The 17,364-nt window shown below is 40.6% G+C and overlaps 1 protein-coding gene across 1 annotated transcript in view; it reads right to left on the reverse strand.

Moving 5' to 3' along the window:
• PREP (prolyl endopeptidase) overlaps positions 1-17,364 on the reverse strand; it is a 126,216-nt gene that overhangs the window by 74,028 nt on the left and 34,824 nt on the right. The window contains exon 7 of the mRNA XM_047860322.1: positions 873-978. Within this exon, the coding sequence (XP_047716278.1) occupies positions 873-978 (106 nt within the window). The remainder of the gene's footprint in view (positions 1-872; positions 979-17,364) is intronic.

The raw sequence follows: 17,364 nt of genomic DNA on the forward strand, positions 1-17,364 counted from the left end.
AGGATGTCGATCTTGCTCAGGGACGTTTAAAAATGATGCAATGCCCGATCAATAAGAAAAAAAAAACTGTATATTTTCTTATAATGTAATACAAAATTAGGTACCAATAATGAAGTAATCTAATTAATAATTAGAAATGTACTCAATATTATATAGTTTGAAAATCTGTGTCACCATACCTAAAATATATTTATTTTACATTAACCATAACACAGGGTGATTAGTTTGGTGTCCTTATCTGAGTTCCAGCATATCTGTAGAGCTGTTGGGTCTGGGAATTCTCAGCATAGTACATTAAGCAGCTGGAAAGCTTTAATGCTCGAGGATGGTGCTGGCATGACACAGATGTTCAAAGGGAACAACATTAAAAATGAGCCACCTCCACAATTTGTAACTAGCTGGTATATGCTTGCTATCATGATGTAGAAGGCTTTCCAGGAAGCGAAATTAGCTGTTATTGTGCATGCTGCTCAGTGCTAAGAAACTATAAGAACCTGTTAACCGGGCAAATTCTCACTGGTCTCTTACCTTAGCCTGTGACAGTTTGCACCATTACATCTAGACAATTATAATGCTTTACAAACCAAAGGGCTAGTTTCTCCTTAACACTCTTCAACTGCAATATGCACAGGACATTTTCACATTCATATGCAAAGCATATGGTTAACCTCAATCTATGGAGAAAATGCTAAAGCCAACAAAAAGCTTCATTCAATTTTTCTTCATTTTATGGAACAATACTGAAAGAAAAAATATGAACTGAGATGATGTGGTTGAATGGAAGGTTTCTTGGGAAATCAATTAGAAGACCAAAATAATTGCTTTTTTAATTGAGCTTTCTGGAATAATTACCTGTTTGAAAGATAACTTACCAGTGATGCCATTGGATTCCTGCTGTAGGTCACAGTACCAGAGTCGGTTTACTGGATCACATCCCTCCCTTATTGATAATAAGACATAGCGACCATCGTCAGACAACTAGGAAGGAAATAAAAACAGTGCAGGGAGGGGACTGATTAGAAAATATTTTCTGTGAAAGCACAGTTAAGTAAAAACTAAAGGTTAACCTCAAATGCAATATGTTCATTCCAAATTTATGTGTGGCTAAGAAAGTTAGAAAAAAAAAGATGAACATCAACTTTAACTTATTTTACTCTTACATCACAGTTTAAAAAACAGTGAAATATTTAAGTAGAAAATATCAATAGATAAAACCGAATGTCATGACTCAATGTGATTTTGATTTAAATTTATAGTCTATTCTTTAACTGAAAATACACGCAATCTGTCATTTTGAATATCAGTATCTCTGACTTTGAAATTTTGTCACGGGTTACAGATATTAAAATTGTTGTGAATGAGTAAGAATTAGCAAAATGGGCATGATGCAGTTTATCTGTGGTGCACACTGCTGGCATCAGCTAGTTGCTGTGGAACAACTCTTTCTGTGTACCTAGTTACCTCTACAGCAAGATGTCGAAGATCAAAAGCCTATGCTTCTGTGGATTTCCTTTACAGAATCAAATAGAATCTCAGGCAGCAAAAAGAATCTTGGTAAACTCATAAAACAAACGATATATTATGATTTTGAGTTGTCAAATTGATATAAGTGGTATCAAACTCTCTCTCTCTCTCTACACACACACACACACACACACACATCCTTTTGTAACTCACTTTTTTCAACAGAATTAAAAAAATTAGTCCATGTCAATATATGTATATTTAATTCATTTGTTTTAACTGCTATGCAGTATTTCAATCTAGAAACATACCATAATTAATCGATCCATTTTCCCACGAATAGATGTTTTATTTCTATTTTCTTCCTATCACAAGCCACACTTCAGAGAAGTTTTGAACATGTTTATTTGTGGCCTTATGTGTGTTTCCAGGTGTATAACTAGAAGTAAACTTGCTCAGTGGTAAGACACTCACATACTCAACTTCCTTAGATGTGGCCAAATAATTTTCCAAGATGATTGTACCAACTTATATCTTACATTTCACAGTGAGTAACAGTTCCTGTTTTCCATATCTTACTGTGATGGCTAATTTTACATATCAACTTGGCTAGACCACGGTACCCAGGTACTTTGTCAAACATTACTCTGGATGTTTCTGTGAAGGTGTTTTTGTTTTTGTTGTTATTTATTTATTTTTGAGAGAGAGGGAGACACAGAATCCAAAGCAGGCTCCAGACTCAGCTGTCAGCACAGAAGCTGATGCGGGGCTTGAACCCATGAACTGTGAAATCATGACCTGACCTGAAGCCAGAGACTCAACTGACTGAGCCCCTGTGAATGTGTTTTTTAGATGGGATGAACATTTAAACTGGTGGACTCTTAAAAGGTGATCACCCTTCATAATGTGGGTGTGCCTCATCCAATCAGTCCTGAAGGCCTTAACAGAAAAACAGTGACCTTCCCAAGCAAAAAGGAATTCTGCCTTTGCACTCAAACTGAAAACTCAGGATTTCCAGCCTGCCAACCTACCCTTCACAATCACATTAGCCAATTCTTTAGAAATAAGTCTTTCTCCTATAGGTGTATACACACATTCTGTTGGTTCTGTTTCTCTGGAGAATCTTAACATACTTACCAACAACTGTTAATATGTTTTTTCAACAAATAGTTGCTAAGCAGCCATTATGTGCAAGACATTTAAAGATATATCAGTGAACAAATCAGGGAAAAAAAGTTACATTCTACTGGAGAAGATAAGTATGGAATTATGTAGCATATTATAAAATGATGAATGCCATGGAGAACATGAACAGGTGTAGGTAAGGGAGGCAGGATGTGGGGAGAGGAACTGTAACTTTTTAAATATGGTAGTCAAGGTAGGCCTAAGAAAGTGTCTTTCCATTCTGCTCTGCCTTGCATTGTTTCAGATGAGAAGTAATTTTCTATCTTTTTCTCACTGCATGTAATTTTGTGTTTTCTTCTTTCTGGCTGCTCATGAGATTTTTTTTTTTTAATCTTAAAACTAAGATTTTTATCTTAGGTTTTAATGCAAATTAATAATGGGCTTTGCTGTAGTAGCTTGAGATTTGTTGAACATTTTGGATCTGTGGGCTTGTCTATTTTATCAAATCCGTAACGCTTTTGGCCTTTTTTTTTCCTCCTTTATATTTCTGTGTCCCTTCACTTTACTGTAGGACTTCAGATACACAATGTTAGATCACTTAGCACTGCCCCATAGGTCAGTGGGGCTGTGTTCATTTTTGTTTCAGTTTTTTTCTTTTTGGTTTATTTTCAATTGTCCTCTTTTCAAATTCACTGACATTTTTGTCGTATCTAAACTGCTGTTAAGCCCATGCAGAGCATTTTTTGATTCGGATGGTTTATTTTCACATCTAGAAGAATGGTTGATTTTTGATTTTTTTGTTTCTTTGTTCATTATACTGTTTTCTTAAATCCTTTAAAAATTACTTTATAAGTTGTTTTTTAAAATTTTTTAAACATTTTATTTATTTTTGAGAGACAGAGACAGAGCATGAGCAGGGGAGGGTCAGAGAGAGACAGAGACAGAATCCGAAGCAAGCTCCAGGCTCTGAGCTGTCAGCACAGAGCCTGATGCGGGGCTTGAACCCACGAACCGTGAGATAACGACCTGAGCCAAAGTTGGAGGCTTAACTGACTGAGCTACCCAGGTGCCTCTCAATTTTTTTTTTTTAAAGTCTCTGCTCGTTATCCTGCCTGTCACTTCGAGATCTGTTTCATTGGCTACTATTTTCCCTGGTTATAAGTCACATTTTTCTGCTTCTTTACACACTTAGCAACTTTTTAAAATTGGATTCTACACATTTTGAATGTGGTCTGGATTTTTTTAGTGTTTTGTTTTTGTATTCCTTTAAAAAGTTTTGAGGCAGTTAATGTGTTAATGGGTCAGCTCAATCACTCGGAACTTGTTTTCAAGCTTTGCTGGGAAACATCTACAGCCTCACTGCAAAGGCATGGCCTCTCTGGGGTAGCCAGTGAACACCCCAGATGTTCACAAGGTCTTTTCACTTTGGTCAGAAAGCGACAGTCTCTCAGACCTGTTACTTGTTGGCTTATAGCACCCTATAAGCTTGAATCACGAAGTTTCATTCTATGCATATACTTAGTAGTCCACAAAGACACAAAGGGATACCAAGGCAGATTTCTGGAACTTAGTGGTAGTTCCCTCCTTTTGGTACTCTGCCCGCAAATTCCAATAGCTTCAGTCTTCCTGAATTCTTTGGATACCAAGTTCAATGAGACTGCAGTACTCTGTGGGTTCTTCCTTCCTTGTGCCAGGCTCCAGAAAATAGCTCCAGAGAGGCAGAAATACAGGGCAATCACAGCATCTGTCTTTCTTACAGATGATGGCCCAGCAATGCCTGTTGACCAATATCTGCAAATGAATGGTTTATTTTGTATAGTTTTCTAGCTGTTTATGGCAGGAGGGCTGCTCTAAGACCGGTTACACCGTCATGGCCAGAAGCAAATAACTGTCATTATATACATAATTTTTTAACTCATTTAAAAAAAAAAATTATGGGGTGGGGGAGGGGGGAGAGTGAGAGAGAGCACAAGCAGGGGCAGGGGCAAAGAGAAAGGGAGACAGAGAATCCCAAGCAGGCTCCATGCTGTCAGCGCAGAGCCCAACACAGAGCTCAAACTCACAAACTGTGAGATTATGACCTGAGCTGAAATTGAGACTTGGACGCTCAACGAACTGAGCCCACCCAGGTGCCCCGTTAACTCATTTTTAATTCTTTATTGTATAATTACACTTTCTTTTTAGAGTATATTACTGTGCATGATTGAAATACACAGATATAAAAATTAAGAATGTAATTAAGGTAGAACTAATTTAAAAGAGAATACCCATAATTAATAAAAAACATAACAGGGGTGGGATTCTGTCTGTCCCTCTCTCTGCCCCTCCCCTGCTTGTGCGCGTGCTCTCTATATAAACAAATAAACATAATACAAAAAGTTTTAAAAACATAGTGATATATTTCTGTCTCATTACACAGTAAGGTATTTTTACTGTTTCTGTTTTCTATTCCAATAATACTTCTGTGAACTACCTGCAGCCTTTGGGGCATGCTTCTTTTCTTTCACGTAGAAGTGAAACCATCAAAAGTTCACTCTGACTTGTTCCGCTGCCCCCATCACGCCCACATATGCTGATTCCTTCTATCAGTGCAATGTGATAATACCGAGCGAAATGTCATCTAGACAAGAGTGCCTGAGCATGGAACACTTAGGATTTTACTTACCACCAGCAGCAAGTGCTTAGACTTGTAGGAATTAGGTTCCAGCTCTCCAAAAATGTCCATCCACTGTCTATCTACAGGGTCATTTTGGTAGACCAGCTGTTTGTCAATTTGGTTCTTTGCATTTTATAAATTAGTCATAACAGCTATGCATGTCTAAAATGCCCATTGTTTTAAACACCTGGCAGCACGCTGGATGTCTTAAATTAAGCATCGCTTTCTCAGAAAAAATCATTTTAAAGCACAGACATAATTTGTACTTGTGAAATAGAAGCGAGATTCCAAAGAAGTTAGTTTCATCAAATATTCTAGAAATCCTGTTCAATTTGGCTGCTCTTTCCTGGTGACATTTTTTTTTCTGAGTTCAGAAACAGTTTCCCTTCACAAACATGAATCATACTTTGCTGTATGGATTTTTGCCACAAATTATACATAATACCGAATGACTCTAGGTACATTCTCTTCTATCTTTTGCTGGCTCCTTATAGTCTTTTCAGATATCGTCAGTTTTGGAGAATCCTTACATAAATTTCTGATTTCCATTAATTTTTTTCTCCATTTTCATCCTCACTGTATTTCCAACTTACCTGTCATTATGTTTTAAGTGGGTCTCTTGCAAAAGAACATTAGATTTGACTGAGTTTTTAAAAAACCCAACTTCAGAATTTGTATTCCATTTTCATTAATTGTCATGCTGAAGTACTGGCTTCCATGTTAATTTTGAGTATTCACCTTGCTTTCCCTTCTTTCCTCTTCACACTGTATTAATATAAATTTCTTTCTTTCGTTCTTTCTCTTTTTTTGAGAGAGAGAGAGAGAGAGAGAGAGAGAGAGAGAGAGAGAGAACAAGAGCTGGGGACAGTAAAGAGAGAAGGAGAAAAGTGTTCTTAAGAAAATATGTTTTTAATTTTTAATGTTCGATTTATTTTTGAGAGAGAAAGAGAGAGAGAGAGAGAGAGAGACAGCATGAGTGATGGAGGAACAAAGAGAGGGAGACACAGAATCTGAAGCAGGCTCCAGGCTCTGGGCTGTCAGCACAGAGCCCAATACAGGGCTCAAACCCACAAACCATGAGATCATGACCTGAGTCAAAGTCGGATGCCTAACCGACTGAGCCACCCGGATGCCCCAAGTTCCACCTTATTTTTAAATGGTCCTATATTAATGTCATCAAGCAACCTTACATCATAACTTTATTAAATGTAATGAAAAGCAGCCTCATTAATACTTCAGACTTTGGTCTCTTGTCCTTTAAATCAGGACAGAATTTTTATAGCTTAGTGCTTAAAGTATCGCAATCATAAATGGTGGTTAACTGAGTTGTAGTGATTCAGCCAACAGAAAGACAGGGCAGTAAAACTCACTGCCAGAATCGCACCAAACCTCTGATGAAAGCTGTGTCTCAAGCACATCTAATGAGGTTTTCTCAGGATTTCTGGCTGAACTAAATATTGTAGCAGTTTATATTTAATCTAAGGCAGGAAACCCCAAGGTACATTGCTGTTGGGATGCCAATGAAGTCTCTCTTTTTCACCGTAACTCTCTTCGTCACAGTCCAGTGATGTTCCATAGCCACTAAACAAATCTGCTAAACTGGAAACTCTGAATTTTCAAATGCTCAAGGTCTCAGATTTCAAAATCAGTGTCATTTCAAAATGACAGATTTCAAAATACGTGTCATTGTTGCCCCAAAATATGTAGATTAGAAATACACCTTGATCCACTAAAATTGTAGCAATGCATGTTTAACCACGGCTTCACATTCAGACTACAAGGCAATTTAAAAAATGTATTTTGGAGCTCACTGGGAGGAAAAGAGAAAAATACTATTGATGAGGAGGACACTTAAATCTCAACAGAAAAAAAGTAACTTTTCTGAGATCCACATAAAAAGAAAACAGAAAAGCAGGTGAGTCAAAAGCCCGATCTGGCCTTCACGAAACGCTACAAATTCCAGTTCACAAAATACCGTTTTTTTTCTTTAAATAATGATACCAGCAAGAGTACTGTGTTCTCTGGAAGCAATTAATCTGATTCAAAAGCACTGACTTGTTGCAACGAGGCTGGGATAACACCAGTGTGGCCAATTATGAAATACATAATTCTTAATTCTGTGCCTTCCACAGCTTCCTTCTACTCTATGTCTATATTGTTTCAAACTAATTTTCCTTAAGTCAAAATGATCTTACTTCACGAAAACCTACCTTTTATACAAATAAAAATTAATTAACAAAAGAATTCAAAGAATCACTGTAAATCAAGTATTTACATTTGTGGATATTAAATCCAGTAACTAACTGCATTCCATACAATACCAACAGGGATGAAAGCTATCATTCTTTCTTTAAAATTATTTTTAAGGTCTGTTTATTTTTGAGAGACAGAGAGAGCACAAGCAGGGGAGGGGCAGAGAGAAAGGGAGACACAGAATCCAAAGCGGGCTCCAGGCTCCGAGCTGTCAGCACAGTGCAAGACTGCAAGATCATGACCTGCGCTGAAGTCAGATGCTTAACCAACTGAGCCACCCAGGTGCCCCCATAAATAACCATTCTTTACCATGTAGCTTTTCATTATCCATAACCAGGAGAGCCTTAACAGATAGAAACAAATGCAAAAGCCACCCCAGCCACCACCCCTTGCTTCTGGGTGGGTGGGACTGGAGATGGCTAATGTCACCACAGTGGTCGGTTTTCACAGGAGTTGAGGTGCCAAACAACTTGCCATCCCCTTTCCCAAAGACACGATTTAACTAACATGCCACCAACACAGCCATCCAGTATTCAGGGAGTCAGAGCTGAGGCTGTTTATTCTCCTAATATCTACTGAGAGTGTGCCGCTGCTGACCAGGTTCTGAAACACACAGATCAACAGGGCCTTCAAGAGCTCATGCTCGGGTAGGAGCACTGATAGCATGAACTGCAAAGTGTGGCGGGAGTGCAGAGAATGCAGCTAACAGGGAGGGAAGCTGGAGAAAGAATGAGATCTGAGGAGGATATGGGGGTGGGATGGCCCCCAAAAGAGAAGATTTCTCTTTTAAAAGAGAAATAGAATTCCCCTCAAAATGATTGCTTGAATTTTACCCTCTTACAACCGCCTCATTGGTATAGCTATCTGGCTCACAGAGCAGTACTTGACAGGAGCTACATAAACTCATTCTCAAGTGCACATCCTGCCAATGGACATCAGCATGTGCAGTGGATGCCGTGGTCTGCTGGGTGCTGGGATGCTCAGCTAAGAACCTCTAGGCCTGTCCTCCGGTCGGAGAGAACCACCTTTCCCAAGATCGAATTCTTTCGGGTTCTTCCCACAGGCAATGACTGATTAATGCAAGGGTATGAAAGCCCAGACCCCTCAGCCCCCAGTCAGGAAAATGCTGAAGGCCAACCCAACTGGAGAGCTCCCTGCAGAACTGGCTGAGGTCTTTGTAATGACTGCACACAGTTCAGCCCCTCCTCTTCTGCTCTCACTTCCCCAGCACAGGCGGAGATTTCCAAAGCACTCCCTTTCAACTTCCGAGTCTGCTTCCCCAGGAACCTGACCTGTGGCAGCATGCAAGGCACCACAACACCCTGTACACACACGGTGTGTAAACTAGCACAGCCCACAACTGCTGTGCTTCCACACAGTCCCCAGGCAGAGGCAACAAGCAGTGCATTTCTCCCAGTTCATCAGCTAGAAATGAAACGAGTCAGCAGATGCAGAACCAGATTATCAAGCTGATCCCTGATAAGGTGCTCACCTAAGAATGCAGCGCAGGGCTGTGAATCAACTAGGTTGAGAACTCCCAACACCCCTCAGATCTAGCTCAGAAGCAGCCCTGATCCAGGAAAATTCCCAAACAAGGAGGTCACAGGAGCGTGGAAAGAAGTGTTCCCTTCTAACTTCTGTGGTTTCTCATTTTGGCATATTTTATGCTAACTGGAGAAAACCTTTGTTAAGTGTGGGCTTCTGTTTTTGAAGAGGGTACCCAGTAACAACTGCCATACTCACTGATATTTACCAAAATGGCATAAGGTATGGGGTTTCCAGACTATACTTTCATTAAAGAAGCCACAGTCATTCACAAAGAAATTTTAATTGTGTATATTGTGGTGTTAAGCTACACGGAGATAGTAGTATTTACCAAGGAAACTCTTTTGACAGACACCATTCAAACTATAAGATGGAGTATGTATTTCATTATTTTATTCTGTTATGTTATATGCTGCTCCAACAAACACAAAACTCATGTGACTCAGCACACTCAGGAATATAACTTCCACAAACCCAGGAGCCATTAACATCACAGAATTTAGAGAAATACGCAGCAACCAGAATACACCTCGGGGGAATCTAGTCCCAAATAAGAATGCCTAGTGTAGGTGTGACGGTAGTCCACTCAGAACAGGGTCTGGGTCAGGCTGCTCCATATTTACAAGATGTCAGCAGCTTCACCATCCATTCATTTACAGAAAGGAGTGTGATGGGGCATCTGGGTGGCTCAGTCGGTTGAGTGTCCGGCTTCAGCTCAGGTCATGATCTCACAGTTTGTGAGTTCGAGACCCGCATCAGGCTCTGTGCTGACAGCTGACAGCTCAGAGCTCAGAGCCTGGAGCCTGCTTTAGATTCTGTGTCCCCCCCTCTCTCTGTCCCTCCCCCATTCATAGCTCTGTCTCTCTCAAAAATAAAAATAACCATTAAAAAAAAGGGGGGGGAGTGCGAAACAGAAGTTATATGACAATAATAGTTTCTCCAGAGAACGGGATGCTTATACTTTATTTTAAGCAATAAACCTGTATTATTATGTATTATTATTACCAGCATCATAAAAATGTTAAAGTCACTGGATTTGGCTATTCTCAGTCTCAATACTATACAATAAGAACAGCTGGGCTTTCCAAATGACCTGAATCAACTAGCTTTTCTTCATCTCATGTTAGGAGAAAATGGACAGAAGATCACTTATTAATGTTTTAAACTCCTAATCATTTATCTACAAAGTTGTCTTTCAAAATGAGAGGACACAGAGCTGATATTTATATATAGGGAGAGAATAAGTGGACTTTCATCAAACAAATTACCATTTTCAAAGAACAACTCATGAACGATCTTATGCTAGAGCTACTGAGCTCCAGTCATGTGGTCTTGTGTTAATAACCGAATCTCCACAGACATGAAATTTCTTTGCTACATATAATAATTTCCATTTAGAACCCAGGAAGTAAAGAAAGGTTTTTTTTCATATTTTGAATCTACATGCACCTTTTCAAACTGGGGAAAGTATTCTTTTTTATGTATTATGATAAAAGAATTGTGTATATAAAAAAAGTATGCTAAAAAGCAGTGAGACTTAAAATTGTCTGGAAAGTTAACAAAAGGAGTGAAAATGGATTTTAATAGCCTTGAGAGTTAATCATGTGCCTTCAGAGCAGGAAAAATTTATCAATTTTATTTCACAGTCTCCTTTGGATTCCTCTCATAATAGTTGTGAATCGTAACATCATCTCTTTAATATTAAGTATGTTTCCAAAACTTAATCTATGAAAACTTTTAAAGGTCAAACTATCATCTACATTTATGGATGTCTTTTCACTTAGGGAACTGATTAGGGATTTGTAAGAAAAACAGGAGACAGATTCGTACAGAACAACAGGAGTAGTCTTAAGCTCATGTGGTATGTGTTAACAAAAACATTTTCAACAGGCAGTCATTAAACCAGATTTCGCAGCTCTCCCAATACAATGTGGTACTAAAGCAATGGGGGAATAACAGAAATCGACCCAAATACTATCCGATGTGTTCCTCAATACGCCACAAACAGATGTTGACAGAGAACTCAAGGAAAAGAAAACGCATTCAAAGTAAAATGAGCAATGTGGGTCTTGACATGATGTAGCTGCCACTGTTTCCAATCTACCTGGTTGTTTGTCTGGCAGAGAAGCTTGATTACTTAAGAATGTGCCGTTTGTTTTCTTTTCTCCCTTACTGATCAAGAGGGGTCAGGTGAGAAGTGACTGATCAGCAAATCCAACCCTACTACTACATAAATCAACCAACTCCAGTCAGGAGCTAGTTCATGTATACAGAGTAGCACCGCTTTCTAGCTTTTTACTCACATTCAGGTTTTTTGTGTGGTTTCCTGACTTTTCTTCCCAACCATGCTGCTGGGATTTTCCCGCACGCTAATCAGCATGATGGATATTATCACGCCATGCAGTGCTGATGAAAGAGAGGACACAGGTGATGAGCCGGGGACATGCCAAGTCTGGTTAGGAATCCACCCCAGGACTGATATAAAGACAACCACTCAGCCACTCCCGTGACGAACAGAGAGAATCATCAGTCTCTGGGAGCTAGTAGAGAGTGCATGGCTCTCTGGTACAGCACAAGGAAATGAAGGCTCACTAATGACACACTCTGACAGCCTCCAGCTCAATTACTGAAGTTAAGGTCAAGAGGACAACAGTCCCTTAAAAATGACACACAAACTGAACATGGTGGGAACTGGCATGAGCCCCTAAGCCCCTTAGTAACGTTTAAAAATGTTTATACGTAATGGTTTCCTATAACAAAAACATATTCCAAAAGGCCTGAGCATGCCTGTCTCTGCTCCCGAGCACTGCCTGGCCCTGGCACGATGCTGCACCTAAGGCAATGGCTTATTGGGCATCTGGGGAATGAATGCAGGAACTGGGCTGACCAGGAAGAAAGCTGCTGGACAACTGCTACTCCAAGTCCAAACTACCCAACGAGGACGGGGCAGGTGAGGCAGCATTCCCTGAGGGGCAACCGGACATTACTGTGTAGGCTTCATCAGGCAGAGCTAGATGCACACCGGGCCTCGAGGGTCTTCATGTGCCTAGACCTCAGCAGGGGGAGGGAGGGTGAGGAAATTAATGTTGGCTTTGTGCCCACAGGGTCAAGCATCAGGCAGTGATTTTACATGTTAATGTAGTATAACATGTGTATATATAAAATAGTGCAACATATACCTACGTTTATAATACGTGTATGATGTACGTACAATATATAAATGTCCACACAAATAGACACATATTTGAATTATTAGGGATCACAAGTGAACATATAAAAATGGCAATACGGATATGTGATAAACATTAAGATTAGGATTACCTTTGTGAAAAGAAACCTTTTTTTCAAGAATTAGCTATGACAGAATTAGGTTCTCAATATAGAATTCAGCTAGATGGTCACAAAGAGGCTGGGCATTTTCTCCTTAATCCTTCCTAAAGGTACCGGATACATTTTCAGAATCTTCATCTAGAGCACCCTCTGCTGGGAAAAGTGCCTCAAAATACTTGATTTCCTTGTTCCCCCAAATGCTCTGTGAATCTTTAAAATAAAATAAAAGTAATTTTTTTCTGATCTGGTAGAATCTTCTAAAACATGACAATTTCTATTGTCCCACGACCCTGCCTTCCAACTAAAGCCTCACAGTCTATGTTAAATAATTGACACCACTGTCCCTTGAAGGCAAATGCTAGGCAGGTTTCACATTACCCCCAAGGGAATGAGGGAGTTGAGGGGACTGAGGGCCGGAGGGCCTTGGCTGGCAGGTGAGGAAAAAGAACAGTGGTGACCACCACCCACCTTCCAGGATGGGGCAAGCCCTGGATGTCACTTTCCCTGGAATGAGAGGCACCGGGAAGGTAGCTGGCCTCCAGACATCTTGAAAGGTCTCTGCAGAATAAGGATGGAAGAGGGGAGCTGCAGAGAGGCGCAATCCCAAGGGAACCCTGCTGGGAGCAGAAGCCTTGGGAGGCAACACAAATATGAGCCAGAGAGTTTATCGTCCACATCACAGAACAGAATTGAGGGGATCTCACTACAAAAGGATGCCATGAGGGAGGCAGCACCAAGACACCCATCAAGTAGACTGTGGCAAGGAGATGCTGGCAAACAGCTCCAGAGGAGCAGAAATCCCCTTCCCCTCCTCTGATTCCTCCTCCTTGCATGGCCGCTGGAGAAACTAATCCATGATGAATAACTGAGGTGAGATACCTGGAGTCACCGTCATTGCTGGGAATGGCCTCACATGCACAACATCAATTCCAATGTTCCAGTGTGATCGTCCTCCAAAGTTTCCCTCTGCCCCTTCATATTCCCTCCCTCCAATTCCCCACCCCCATCCCCAAGCAACCACTGACTGTTTTGTGCCATTATAGACTAGTCTGCATTTTCTAGAGTGTTCTACAAATGGAATCCAACACCGTGTACTCCTCTTTTCTGGCTTCTTTCACTGAGCATAACTGAGATTCATCCCTACTGTTAAGTGTATCAATAGTTTGCTCCTTTTTACTGCTGAGCAGTATGCCATCATAGAGATGTACCACAATTAGTTCATTCATGCACTTGATGATGGATATTTGGGCTGTGCTAGTTTGGGGCTACCTTTAATAAAGTCGTAATGTGAAAAAAAAAAAAAAAACACCAAGCTGGGGGTTGAGTAGTCCTTCCCCCCCCCATCCCCCATGTGCTCACCAAACTGGAAGGAGAGGGAAGAAGCATGTCAACTGGAGAGCCTGCTTTGGACTACAAACAGTTCTAATACCCAAAAGCATCCACAAAGTTATGGGTTCTGTTGGATGGAAGTCAGTCATCCTGGGGAGAGGTGCTGTCACAGGCAAGGATGCAAAAACTAAAGCCACTTCCTGATTACAGGTAATGGACTGCTCAAGCAAGAAAGACCTGTTCCTGCAGGAAGGCAGAGGAGCTATCTGTGAAGAAGAGTCATAAGGAGATAGTATCAAGGATAAAAGGGAAGTCCTCAGTGAACCTGGACTGCAGCGGCCCAAGGAAAGAAGGATGGCAGCTCACCAGAGAAATTCACACACATCCACACACTCAGCCACTCACCCCAGAGGGCCCTCCAACCGTACCCACAATGCCCAAACTGCTCTCACATCCAGCAGCTACCACCTCACCCAGGAAGCCTGCCTCAGCATCTATGAGATATTGTGCTAAATCCTCTAGCCTAGACTTTCAGAGCTAAAAAAGCCCTGGAGGAAATGAAGGAAACATATCTGGAGAGAAGTGAGGTACTCAGGGCTACGCACACAGGACCAGAATAAAACCTCCTACTTTGTGTTACAGCACACCATCACCGTAACACCAGCTCTCTGCTCAGATGCTGGGACAGTGTTGAAGGTATTAACCAAACACAAGGTTCAAAATGACGATCCTAAAAGCAACTCCATGAAAAGTGAAAGAGCAATGCAGCACATGCACTGGTGCATGGTTATGAAGCAACCAATGCTAGCAAGTGGCAGGGTGACACCTGTTGTAACGAGACTCCCCTGGCAGCTGCAGTACAGCTTCGAGGGAGACCACATCCAGCTTGTGTTTACTAACCCCGCTCGCTCTCTTATAGACTTCCTCTAAATCATCCACTTTTGAGGCTCTGATCCAACATCAAGTTCCTTAGGACTCACCATATAGGTCTTTAGTTCTTTTTTTTTTTAAACAACTTTAGTACCTCTGTGCAGTAGAGATGCATCCCTTCAGTCACTGCCATCCTTTCAACAATTATTGTTGCTGTTTTTGCAAGAGCTCTTTCCTTTTGACCAAAGAAGCAAGCACGTGTGGTTAGGAAGACACAGGCTGTGGAGTCTAACACACTCAGCAGGCAGTTCCAGCCACAGGCTTGCAAGCTAATGCCTCTAGCAGGCATTTTACTCCGTCCATGCGATGGAATGATCACCTCCTTCGCAAGGCTCTGGTAAAGATTATATCAGACAATTTACATAGAGTGAATGTCTTTTTAAAGAACGGTAGAAGGATCACCTCAACTACTAAAACCTGCTTTTCTTGTCACTTGCCCGGTAGAACTGAATATACATATGTTGAATACACAGATGATAGATCTTCACTGTATTTCTTGAAAGCTGGATTACTCACAATAATGCTATGGAATGCCTCAAGCACCCATCAACAGATGAGTAAATAAAATGTGGTGGGCAACACAATGGATTATTATTCACCATAAAAAGGAAGGAAATTCTGACTCGTGCTGCAACACGGATGAACCTGAGGACTTTATGCTAGGCCAAATAGCCAAGTCACAAGAGGACAGATACTGTATGATGACATTTATATGAGGCACCTAGAGTAGTCCAACATAGACCGAAAGTAGACTGATGGTCAGCAGGGGACAGGGAGAGCCGGGGAGCCAGGAAGCTGGGAAACCGGGGGGTTACTGCTTTAGCAGGCCCAGTTTCAGTTTTGCAAACTGAAAAAAGTTTTGGAGACGGATGCTGGTGATAGTTGCACAATGATGTGAATGTACTTCGTGCCACTTAACTCTATGCTTAAAAATGATTAAACTAGGGTCGCCTGGGGGCATAGTCGGCTGAGCCTCAGACTTCAGCTGGGGTCATGATCTCATGTGGTTCATGAGTTCGAGCCCCGCCTCGGGCTCTGTGCTGACAGCTTAGAGCCTGGAGTCTGCTTTGAGTTCTGTGTCTCTCTCTCTCTCTCTCTCTCTCTCTCTCAAAAATAAATAAACTTTAAAAAATTGATTAAACTAGTAAATTTTGTTATATCTATTTTACCACAATTTTTTTTAAAGTAAAAAAAAAAATTGGGGCACCTGGGTGGCTCAGTTGGTTAAAAGTCTGAGGGCTGATCTCAGCTCAGGTCATGATCTCACAGTTTGTGAGATCGGGCTCCATGCTGATGGTGTGGATTCTCTCTCTGCCCCTGCCCTGCTTGCGCACGCTCTCTCTCTCAAAATAAATAAACTTTAAAAAAAAGTAAAAAAAGAACCTAACTGCTTCATCCAAACGCTAAGAGAGATCCAAGCAACTTGAGTTGCACGTGTATTTTACTATAAAGTTTGTTTTCTTTTAGACCACTATGCTAAATCATATAAATATTATGGCATTTCCAGTACCCATGTTACTGTATCAACTAAATAAGATTACTTTAATTAAAACAGTTCTGCTGTAATGAAATTATTAGCTTTGAAGCATAAGAATTTCTCTAGAAGAGTATGTCTTTGATTTTATGAAGAATTCAGAGGGAATAAAACTGATTATTAAAATATACTATTTTAAGTTTTCCCCATCAATACCTTCCCCCCCACAAAAGGTAAAAAGAAACACATGAACTGACATTAAAATGTTTTGGGGCAGCATATTTATCTCCCTAATTGTTACACCTGGATGACAGTAAAGATGTGTATTATTTTATAAACAAACACCTATTATCCATAGTAACTAGAAGACTTACGCAGGAGGAGAAGCTGAACTAAGAAGAAAAGAGTAGAAGCAATCTCCACACAGAGTCAGAAAAGCCATTAAAAACAAATAGGTGAGAAAAATGACAACAGCAACTACAGACGGAAAGCTCATGGGAGGCGGCACTTAAGTGAGAAAGAAAAAGCATGAAAAAAGGACACAGTCTCAGAGAATGTAAGTCCTAGAAATTCACTTTTAACACACTGCATTAAAGTCTGACAAGTTTTGTGGTTTTTTTCCTATGAAGGGCCAGAAAGTGTTCCCAGCTTTGTGGGTCGTGGGCCTTTTGTGGCAGCTACTCATCTCTGCTACTGAAGTCTGAAAGCAGCCACAGACAGTACGTAAAGAAATGGTGTGGCTGTGTTCCCTGTGTTCCTCAAAAATTTTATTTACAAAAGCTGGCAGGAGGCCAGGTTTGGCCTGAAGGCAGGCAATAGTTTGCCAACCCCTGGTCTACGGAAACAAAATAAATAAATGTAAGGACAACTTGGAATAAGGTGTATCAATGCACATGAGCTCAAATACTGTGGATTCCTATTCTACCCCCTAGTCAATCAGACCCATGGGCTGAAGTTTAAATATAAAATGTTCCTTTTTTACCAAAAAAGGTAAGTGGTTCCATGAGCTAAAGACTTCCTAGTGGATTTCTCACTCCCATTAAAAATGGGCCGACAGCCCACCTATATCAAAACATTTAGAATGCTTTTTTTCATTTAAAAAATATTTCTCAGTATCCGGAAATGAACTAACAAGAGTTACATTTTTACTCCAAGCACCTCTAAGTTTTTCCATAGTTGATTCTCAACATACAGAGTAAAATCTAAGCCAGTAACTTCACAAACTTCAGTACAGTTGATTATGGTCGAGACCCCCAAG

The sequence above is a fragment of the Prionailurus viverrinus genome, chromosome B2 (assembly GCF_022837055.1).
Source record: "Prionailurus viverrinus isolate Anna chromosome B2, UM_Priviv_1.0, whole genome shotgun sequence".
Lineage (NCBI taxonomy): Eukaryota > Metazoa > Chordata > Mammalia > Carnivora > Felidae > Prionailurus > Prionailurus viverrinus.